This window comes from Notolepis coatsorum, assembly GCF_963971535.1.
Source record: "Notolepis coatsorum genome assembly, chromosome: 2".
Lineage (NCBI taxonomy): Eukaryota > Metazoa > Chordata > Actinopteri > Aulopiformes > Paralepididae > Notolepis > Notolepis coatsorum.
In genome coordinates, this window is record NC_140166.1 from 226,416,547 (window position 1) to 226,428,075 (window position 11,529).

At 42.9% G+C, this 11,529-nt stretch overlaps 1 protein-coding gene across 1 annotated transcript; it reads right to left on the reverse strand.

Annotated features, from left to right (window-relative positions):
* Nucleotides 1-465: 465 nt before the first annotated feature.
* Nucleotides 466-7,038, reverse strand: yipf6 (Yip1 domain family, member 6). The gene is made up of 3 exons (XM_084307367.1): nucleotides 6,702-7,038; nucleotides 5,980-6,177; nucleotides 466-2,396 (listed from the first exon to the last, which is right to left on the reverse strand). Exons 1-3 carry the CDS (start codon nucleotides 6,822-6,824, stop codon nucleotides 2,016-2,018), a joined length of 702 nt encoding a protein of 233 aa, XP_084163493.1. The 5' UTR covers nucleotides 6,825-7,038; the 3' UTR covers nucleotides 466-2,015.
* Nucleotides 7,039-11,529: the final 4,491 nt, after the last annotated feature.

Consider the following 11,529-nt stretch of genomic DNA (forward strand, 5'->3'; position numbering starts at 1 on the left):
TAATTTGCCAAACTACAGTAGTGTTTGACAATAAGGAAAGTATTGTAGTTGTAGCCAAACAACTTTATAAAAACAGCTCAACTATGATAAAATTACACTGAGAAAAATGGTAAATATACATTTTACATTTAGCTGACGCTTTTATCCAAAGCGACTTACAAGTTGTGTACAACAATATATTACAGTACAAAATATACTATATACTGTGAAAAATGGTGAATGGAAATGTACTGTATATACAGTACTACTACCACTCACAGCAGCAGTGAGAACTACTTACTATACTCAGCAGTACTAATACTTGGCCAATAATTTTAGATTGGGTCCATCTGAACATAAGTCAGCCTTGTGTTTCTGTTGATGTGTCTCCTGTAGGAACGTCATCATCTCATCAGACGTGAGTTGTGGCTGTCATTGCTTCTCAGGTCAGAGATGGTGAAACAAAACAGATCTCTTTTTTATTAATTTATCTTTTTTATTTTCGACCAAGAGAGAGGTTTTATATTAGTTTCCGGTTTGTCAGTAAACCATGTAAATTAAAATGTCTAAATTAGAAAAAGAAAAAATAATAATAAAATCAACTAAAAATATAATATATCAGGTTTTTGGAACAGGAACAGACATGTTGAGAGGAGCAGGTGGGGATGGAGAACAGGCTTTCTCCTGGAACATGTCTGCAGCAGGCTACACTTATGGACAAAACTAAAGTCAACAAAAGTCGCCTTCCAACTTCCTCAGACCCGATGCGTTTCAACGACCTTCAACGTCTGGTTACCTACAACATTCATAGAGCTACTGTAGGGGCTACGACAGGCATTTCAAACAGGGAAAGACAACGCAGTGTACATGGGAGAGAGACGGGGAGAGGCTTACAATGGTAGCTGTGTCCGAACTAGAACTGAAAGATACAGAAAGAAAAATACTGGCATTACAATTCTTTTGTCAGATATTACAATTGCAATGTGATTCACAATATTTGTTTGCGTCGTCATTTGAACTGAAAATACCATTAAAAGTGTGTGGTTTTTGCGTGGGGTGTTTAACAAAGATCTTATCTTAGGTCTGTATAATACCAGACCAGGACACCTCTACAGCGCCACAATACTTCATTCAAACAGGTATTTTAATACCACAGTATCCCCCTGCGACTCGGCTACAATTACATTGACATATTGCGATTTGGATAAAATTAATGAATTGTTCAGCCCTAATCTGAAAGCACACACCGGTACCGTGTAGCGCAATGAGTAGAGCATGACATTACTCCCGCCAGGGTTAGGGGTTCCAATCCAATGGGCCTCTGATTGCTAAATAATTTAGTCTCTGAGCTCCTGATACTGTACGGTGCTTTGGATAAGCATGGTTGTGTTGTTATACAGTACTACGTACAAAACCTAACTTAAAATACACTTTTTAACGGTATTGCTCTTTAAATAGTTTCAAGCTAGCGTTACTCAAAAATGCACATTCTTGTGTTCAGAAACAGCCAGTTTGTAGTCTTGCCTTCCCCAGACCATTCGCCACCAACCTGAAACCAGTGTGTGTGTGAGAGAGAGAGAGAGAGAGAGAGAGAGAGAGAGAGAGAGAGAGTGAGAGAGAGAGAGAGAGAGTGTGTGAGAGAGAGAGAGAGAGAGAGCGAGAGAGAGAGAGAGAGAGAGAGAGAGGTGGCTGCTTTTCACACATTCATAGAATATGCTCAATAACAAGCCTTCTGACACACTTTGACACACGTTATGTACATTATACCTTTGCCAAATCCAAGCACATCAAATGGGTAAAGCACTGAATTATGATAAATCCTTTTTTATAATTCTGCATTAACAATAGAGGACCTTACACCTTCCCAAATGCACAATTCACTAGTCCGGCGATCGATCGCCATTTGTCACAGTAGACAATGGTGTTACAACTGAAGTCCTCTCACTCCGGGAGGATTTGTAAAATATTGAGCTCGGTTCGGCCCGTCCGAGTTCAGCTCAGTACTTAATTAATAAGTTCCGTATCGTTTGGTTCTTCTACTGAGACGACGGAGAGAACGTGAGGATCATCCAGCCGATGACGAAGTAGAAGAGGAAGACGGGGTAGACCACCAGGGCTTTGCGGTTGGCGGGCTGGCTGTCCGCCAGGAACGCCGTGGAGGCGAACGTGGACCAGCCGAACGACGCCGCGACCACGACCAGCCGCACGACGAAGCTGACGGTCCCGGGGCCGGCGCCGATCAGCACCAGCCTGCAGACCACCATGGCCACGGTCAGGGGCATGATGCAGTAGCCCAGCACGCAGAGGCTCTGGAAGAACGAGATGGTCCCGCCCAGCAGCTTGGAGTTGAGCGTGATGATGACGGAGCCGAACCAGATGATGACGAACACCTCCGCGAACTGGGGGCCGCCGTCGTCCTGGAATGAATGAAAACTTTATTTAACAAGATTGCAGAATGGGTACAATACAGTACGGCTCAATACACACAATTGTTAAGGGGGGGATGCAGACCAGAGAAAGACTTTCGTCTCGTTTACATCATCAGGGTCCCCCATTTTCAATTCATCATAACATATATGACATACATGATGATGAATGAATGAAAACTTTATTTAACAGATTGCAGAATGGGTACAATACACACAATTGTTAACACTATGGCGACCGGGGCGGCTAGGTGGTGTAGTGGGCAAGGCACTCGCCACCAATGTGGAGACGCTGGGTTCGCGTGTTCGAATCCAGCTCTCCACATTGTTTTCAGTTTGGCTGGTCGTCCGTACTAATACAATTGGCAGTATTAGAGGGTGGGAAACTGATGGGTGGGGATCGGGCGTTGTGGACAGCGACTCCTACAGGTCGGTTGGTGCGCCTGCGCAGTAGAATCAGGAAGTGTCGGGGGCAGTGTGAGCCTCCCACGCGTTACTCCTCGCCACCGAGAGATCGAGCTGCGCAGGTGAAAAGATGCGACTGCTGTTACCTCAAGTACCGGAGGGGACTTGTGCTATGTATGACTTAGTCCACATTGCAGCCGGCTTGTGGGAGGCAAGAAACAGCGTTCGTGACAGGGGAGGGTTGAATTGGATGATACGAAATTGGGATGGGAGAAAATATAGAAAAATGGGAGAAAAAGTGGAAAAAAAAAAAAAAAAAAAAACACTATGGCGACCGGCGCCGATTTAGGCCTCAGAGGACAGAGGATTGTAAACAAACCGATGTACTTTCTAAGAGCTTTATATATCATTTATAGTATTGCTATCTGTCCATTCTCATTGTCACTTGAGTGCATAAACCGTGCCTTCATAATGGCTTAAAGAAAATAAAAATCCATCGGTTGGTCATTTTATAGCGTCGTGAATATAAGGTATATCGCGCTTTTTGTCTAGGCCTTTCTGCAGGAGGCTGCAAAAAAGGCTAAACGTTGGCGGCGTTATATCAATCGCCATTTCTGCTGTATATATACGAATGAAATCAAACAAACAGCGTAGCATCCGGACTATTACAGAGCATCTATGGATGAAATGGGGGCGGCGGGGAACGCCGATCAGTATTATTGATTAGCAATAGTGTGCGTTCCGGTAGCCAATGTCAGTAGTCTATCACTTTAGGTTATAAAACAATGTCCAATCCAGCTGTAATTTGGGGTAATATTATCCTACCGTCAGGCCATGTGATCGCTGGCAGCATTTCCTCACCAGTCATCGGATTCTGGTAGATCGATATGCACATTGGCTAATCATAAATCCCATTATTCCACGCTGAAAAAAAACGTTCGGCAAGCTGATCAAAGATGGAGGGGCTTCGTTTGGAATCAAGGCTCTATGATCCGCCCACAGGACTGTAAAAGCATTTTTATTTTTAAATCCCATCAATGATACTGCAGTGGAGCGATGGCGCCCCTAAGCGGATCTGGCCGGTACTGCATGTTTCGAAAATCAAATATGTGGAAAGATCCTGCTAGTGGATCGGGTACCTAATAAGCGTTATAAATATGGAATAAAACAATAACAACTCGTCACGAGTATACTTGTGGCTCTGGACCACAACGCATGGAATCGAAACACGTATATACTCGTGAACGGATGCCATAGTGGGATGCAGACCAGAGAAAGACGTTTGTCTTGTTTACATCAGGGTCCCCCATCCCACGGTTCGGTACGTACCTCGGTTTTGTGGTCACGGTTTTCGGTTCGGTTCGATATATTGTTTTTTTATTAAAGGGGAACTCCACTTTTTTTGGAAATTAGCTTATTTAACATCTTCCCTGGAGTTAGACAAGAAGATGCATACCTTTTTTGTCTCTGTGCGTGCATTTTAGCTTTGGGAATAGACGCTCCGTTAGCATAGCTTAGCTTCATCACTGGAAGTGAGGCAGGACAGTAGCCTTACAGTGCCTTACAGTGTATTGCAAGGTCTGACATTGACCAAACTTGATATGCATGACCTTGGTGGGCTCTAGGTCAACTCCTGAAAAGGGGGTCAATGTCAGACTTTGCAATCAAAAGTTAGGGGGCTAATAACCCTTGCCATAATTTCAGTGCGCCCCCTAACTTTTGATTGCAAGGTCTGACATTGACCCCCTTTTCAGGAGTTGACCTAGAGCCCACCAAGGTCATGCATATCAAGTTTGGTCAATGTCAGACCTTGCAATACACTGTAAGGCACTGTAAGGCTACTGTCCTGCCTCACTTCCAGTGATGAAGCTAAGCTATGCTAACGGAGCGTCTATTCCCAAAGCTAAAATGCACGCACAGAGACAAAAAAGGTATGCATCTTCTTGTCTAACTCCAGGGAAGATGTTAAATAAGCTAATTTCCAAAAAAAGTTGAGTTCCCCTTTAAAAAAAAATTTAACACTAAATCTAAACATGCTTCTCATTTATTAAAAAAAAACAGTTTACAGTGTTACAGTGTTTACAGCCTTAAATAATGTTTGGCACACAAAGACCGAACTGACTGAAAAATATAGGCTACATTTGTCAAAGTATTAACTTAGTGCAAACAAACAATATGCTCAGCCAGCACTAGACTTTCCTTTCTTTAATATAAACACAAAAAAACAATGTCAACCATGTTTAAATTCCCTGATTGTCAGTTCTTAATGGAAAGATTCGTTTTCTGCTTGAAATTATTATGTATCCGTCTACATTTATTTAGACTAACATTATTTAAATATTGAGTGCAACTGTGGTGGATTACGTAATTCGGTGAGTTGGAACTATCTATGGGTTGGCGCGGGTCCCCACGGACATTTTAGCGTGTGGCACCTTCAGCTCTGGTCACGTTAGGAGGAGTTCATAACATCAACAAGCAGCACGAAAGCGGCAATAGTCCCGGTTGGAGTTAGTAAAACACAGTTGTATGTTAGCCTTCTTGGATGTTGAATAAACGCCTATCATTGTCTTTAAACACCCCGCCTCTCAGACTCCCATTTTCTCCTCTGCTAGCTAGTAGCTACGGTAACATTTCATTGACTCTATTAGCTAGCGGGCTACTATAGTTAAAACGTGCGTTGGCAAGATGTGTGTAGACCTATGTAATGTTAATGGCTATGTTTTTAAAGTCGTAATGAAGATTGATTTATAATATATTGCGCTTGCCATTTCCACAAACTGACTAGCACCTGCTGCCAGCTGAGCAGCCGGTGCGTCTCCTCTCCCTGCCAAATGAAGATTTTTTTTTTACAATACATTACACACACGCCCCGAACCGGGGAGGTCGTGCCGAACGGTACACGGTTCGGATGCGTACCGTCCCACCCCTAACAGATAGACAGTACTGCTACATCTAGACATGTATGACATACCAGATCTACAAATACAGTACGGTTTGTGATACAAAAAGAGTCTAAAAAAGAGAGTACCATTACCATATACATTTGAGGGGGAAGAAACTGTACATTGGAGGAGGTTGGGTGGGGGGTGCAGACCAGAGAAAGACGTGTGTCTTGTTTACATCAGGGCCCCCCCCCCCCCCATTTTCAATTGATAGTGAATATCTTCACCTTGCTGTCGGCCGCGCCGCCCTGGAGCATCAGGGCCAGCGTCACGCAGAGCAGCAGCGGGCCCCACAGGTCCCAGTCCCGCAGCAGCGCGGAGCTCTTCTTGGGATACATCACGTGGACGAACTTGTTCCCCACCGCCTTCAGGTCTCTCAGGATGGTGTCTCTGACGGGCTCGTCGAGGGTGGAGAACTCATCGTCCTTTGATTGATTGTTTGAAAACTTTATTAACAGATTGCAGAATGGGTACAGTACAGTACAGCTCAATACAAACAATTGTTAAGGGGATGCAGACCAGAGAAAGACTTTCATCTTGTTTACATCAGGGTCCCCCATTTTCAAATCATAACAACATATGACATACAGATAGACAGTACTGTTACATCTATACATTTATGACATACCAGATCTACAAATACAGTACCGTTTGTGATATTGATTGATTGAAAACTTTATTAACATATTGCAGAATGGGTACAGTACAGTACAGCTCAATACATACAATTGTTAAGGGGATGCAGACCAGAGAAAGACTTTCGTCTTGTTTACATCAGGGTCCCCCATTTTCAATTAATCATAACATATGACACACACGACATACAGATAAGACAGTACTGCTACATCTACATTTATGACATACCAGATTTGCTAATACAGTACGGTTTGTGATACAAAAAGAGTCCATAAAAGATAGTATATACATTTGACGTAGAAACTGTACATGCCTTGTTCCTGGTCGAGCCCACCGGCACCGAGATGTCCCCCTCCACCGGGATGTCCTCCGAGATGGACACGTCTGACAGCCCCGCGAACAGCGGTCTGTTGTTGGTCTCATCGACTTCCGCCATTTTTTACCCCTTTTTTTCGAGAGAGAGACGTTGGGCGTCAAGAGCCTGGAAATGACTCGCGTCTAGAGACAAAGTCGACGGAGAACAAGTTCCCTCGGCGATAAATGCAGACGTTGAATCTGTAACTGTGGCTTAAATGTTCTTCTTTTTGGATCGAATGCAACTTCACAAGCTAGAAGAAGGCTCGCCGCGACCCACGTCAGCGCAGGGCTTGTTGTTTACTTCCGCAAGTGACGACTCTCGGTGTCCTCATGGTGCGTTCAGCGGCTCCTCGTAAACTCGGCTACTCGGTCACTTTTTTGTTTCAAGTTCAAGTTTATCTATTAGTTGTCATACAAAAATACAGAATACTTTTATATTAAATGCTTTTTTCTGTTCTGCTCCTGAGAGTGTGTTAGATAAAAAATAAAATAGATAAGTATAAAATAGAACTTGCAACTTGTTCCTGTTTGCGGACGACCAGCCCCTGACAAGAACAAGTTGCAGATTGAAAAAACCATCAGCTCGGAACTAGGCGAAATCTGCATATGGCTCGCTGACAACAAACTATCATTACACCTGGGTAAAACAGAGTCCATTCTCTTCGGTTCAAATAACAAACTCAGCAAGACAAAATGGCATCCAATGTAATAAAAAAAAGTCAACCAACAAACTCGATTCTTGTACCGGATCTCCTCTCTGGTAAACAAGAATACCCTGAAGACTCTGGCAGTAGCACTCATTCAAGGGTACTACGACTATGCTTGCACCTCATGGTACCAAAGCACCTCAAAGGCGCTAAAAACAAAATTACAAACATCTCAAAACAAACTGGTCAGACTACTGCTTGACCTTACTCCTAGAACCCACCTCACCCCTGCCCACTTTGACAACCTAGGATGGCTTAGAGTAGACGACAGAGTACAGCAACTTGCAATGGGCCTGGTCTACAAGATACACTACACGACCAAGGTACCCATGTACATGTCAAAATACTTCCCAAAGGTCAGTGAATACCATGATCACAACACCAGAGGGAGCTCCACAAATCATTTTAAACCCAGATTCAGCTCAAACAAGGGACTAAACACATTTCGCAATTATGCCACATCAATGTGGAACGCCCTACCCAAAGCTGTAAAGGAATGTGAATCACTACCCACTTTCAAAACCACTCTCAAAGAACACCTACGGGAGATGGCAATTCGAAACTGGCCCCTGTAAATGTCCCAACCCAACCACCTCCAATGTACAGTAAATTACAAAGTATGGTTTTGTCAATATTCCAATGTACAGTTTTGCTTGTACAGTTGTACAGTGTTGCCCACCCACCCCTCCTACCCATGCAGAAATGGGATGATGAGGACGTACAATTTATGGAACTCAAACATGTTCCGTTGTGATGGCACAGTATGATGGCATAATAGACCATACTAGAACATTTGTGATGTCACAGTATGATGTCATAATAGTTCATTCTAGAACATTTGTGTATAGATTCAACAATTCTCTCAGAAGATCTCATTGTGCATCTTGAAACAGTACTGAACAGATAGAATAAACAACATAGATTGAAGCCTGCATTTCTAGACCAAGGTGCCTTGCCTACCGTTTTGCTGTGGAAAGGTGAGTGTCCACAACGGCTAACTAGCTGTTCTACTTGAATACTGAATGTTACTATTGAATCAGACAATATTGAATACTGAATGTTAATTCAGGTTGACAGTTGACATCATTTGACAGTTGACAGACAGGTGGCTGGAAAGTTGATTTAATAAAAGAAAAAAGACTAATTTAATCAGATTAATCACTTTATTCAAATTGAGGATTTAGTTTGAGGATATATATATATAAAAAAAGAATTATAAAAAAGAAAATTAGAATAATTCGAATAAAAACTAAGGTTCGAACGTCCCGTTCAAAGAACCCTGACGAAGTTTGAATCCCAAAAACAGGCTTCGGGGACAGCCTTACCAAACATATTATTTATATTTGTTGACAGAGTCACTTATGGGGCGACAATAACTTGGTCATGACGTCAAGGACCTCTCACTTCAGCCATTAATCGGCATGGTTTATTATCACATTGAGCATACTACATGAGACCTTCTCTCTGTGAGAGGTAGATGGGAAGAGACCGAGGGGGAGTTAACATCTCCCTTTATACCTCTTACCTGGCGCCAGCATTAATAGCTCCGCCTATAGCGCCATCTTGTGGAAACAGTTAGACAGTTACATGCAATCGTATACATCACACAACTTTAACAATATTATTCAAATGGAACTCAAACATGTTCCGTTGTTATGTCACAGTATGATGTCATAATAGCACATTCTAGAACATTTGTGATGTCACAGTATGATGTCATAATAGCACATTCTAGAACATTTGTCCTTGTGCATCTTGAAATGTACAGTCACCACCTCCGCCCGTATGTATATATTCTCTCCCCACCATATGTACATTTCCCCACCCACCCCCTCCTAATGTACAGTCCCCTCCCCATCATATGTATATACTCTGTCAGGATCTATGGGTAACAGTACTGTATATTTGCATATCGTATATGTCACAAATGTAACAGTACTATATACCTGTATGTCATGTATGTCCCTATGCCATAAATGTCATGTATGTTGTGTATGTCATAAATGTTGTTAACAGAATTCGGCTATAGGGCGACAATAATGTGGTCAAGAGGCATGGTTTCTATCTTGAGCCTGAACTGGCGTGGTTTCTTTTTATTCACATGGAAAGAGCAGCAGTAACATACATGTTCTTCTCTCACTGAGAGACATTGGGGGAGAGAACGAAATGGGAGTATACCTATGCTTTTATACTCACCACAAGGTGGAGTACCTGGGTGGCTCCGCCTAGAGCGCCCTCTAGTGGGAACAGATATATATGCAACTAGACAGTCACTGGTGGAGACAATTATATATGCAGGTAAACAGTTACTAGTGTAAACAGCCATATGTACAGTTAGACAGTTACTAACAATCCTACACAGAGCCTCTGATCTCAACAAATGTCACTATGAATTGAAAATGGGGGACCCTGATGTAAACAAGACACGTCTTTCTCTGGTCTGCATCCCCTTAACAATTGTGTGTATTGAGCCGTACTGTATTGCACCCATTCTGCAATCTGTTAAATAAAGTTTTCATTCATTCATTCATTCAAACAGTACTGAACAGATAGACAAATGTTTTTTATTTTCCCTTTTTTAACATGATCAAATGATCATTTAACATGATCAAATAATTATTATTATATTTTTTACTTCGCTTTGAAATATTATAGTGAAATATTTTCCACTGTTGTCGCATTTATCTTGTTGAAATCGTCCAACAGGCTCCCTAATGTCCATAGGTAGTGTGTTCCATAACTTTGGTGCATAGTTAGCAAAGGCTGCATCCCCGATTTTCTTTAGACTGTGGCTTGGAACCTTCAATAGACCAGTAGTAGATGATCGCAATGTTTATACTTTGTATATAAGGAGGAGGACCTTGAAATCAATTCTAAATGTTACCGGAAGCCAGTGTAGGTTACTTACTTGTAACTTCGGGTTTGATCCAAGGAGTAAGTTGCCCCATATTGCTCTGTAACATTTCTCTTTTTGTTATAGGACCGACTAGTAGGATTTCAGTTTTGCCCTCATTTAATTTTAGGAAGTTGTTCATCATCCATTTGTTTATTGCTAAGAGACAGGCGGAAATGGAGTTTATAGCTGTGTGATCATTTGGTTCAGCGGAGATGTACAATTGTGTGTCATCTGCGTAACTATGGAAACATACATTGTGCTTTCTAATGATGTCTCCTCAATGTTCAATGCAATGTTCAATGCAAGTAAAGCACTTTAAACTTTAAGTATGACTAAATGCTTTCTTGACTATATATATATAGTAACTGTTCCAAAATGCATAGATTTCTATGTATTTTAGGGGTTTGGGGGGCTAGCTCTTTTTAATATAAATGTCAGATTGTTTTATTTATTTCATAGATTTCTATGCATTTCAGGAGTTTGGGGGGCTGGCTCCCCAAAATAATTAAATAACATAACCCTAACCTAACCCTAAAACCGAAATAAAGTAAAAAAAAAAAGTTACAAAATCCACCCATTTCCGCCCAAAAAACGGCCAAAACCGGCTGTGCGCGCCCGCTTCATATACTTCTGTGCCCCCCTGTGCCCCAGTAGAGTGCTGGGTCTAGATACGCCCCGATACAGACCCTCTCCCGTTGGCCGGCGGTGCACATGTAACAGAGGCAACTCGCCCCTGCCACGAATTCGACCATGCCTTGAGTGGGAGTCGAACCCCAGGCGTCCGCACTGCGGGCGACATCACAAACCGCTGCGCCAAGAAAGGAATTCCCTACTAACTAACCACGTCTATCCTGCCTCCGAGGATCACTACTCCACCCAAGGCACCACTGTAACAGTCCAACACTGAACCTGCCACTTCGACCATGCCTTGAGTGGGATTCGAACCCCGGTCTTCCGCACCGGGGGCGACATTACAGACCTTTGCGCTGGGAAGGAATTCCCTCCTAAGCGCTCAGTTTGGATGCCTCTGGGGAGTGAGTTTTACACCCGTTACACTCACCCCCCCTAAACTCACACAACCCAAGGCATCCGGGTCTACGGCACCAGTGTAACAGAGGCAACTCGCCCCTGCCACGAATTCGACCATGCCTTGAGTGGGAGTCGAACCCCAGGCGTCCGCA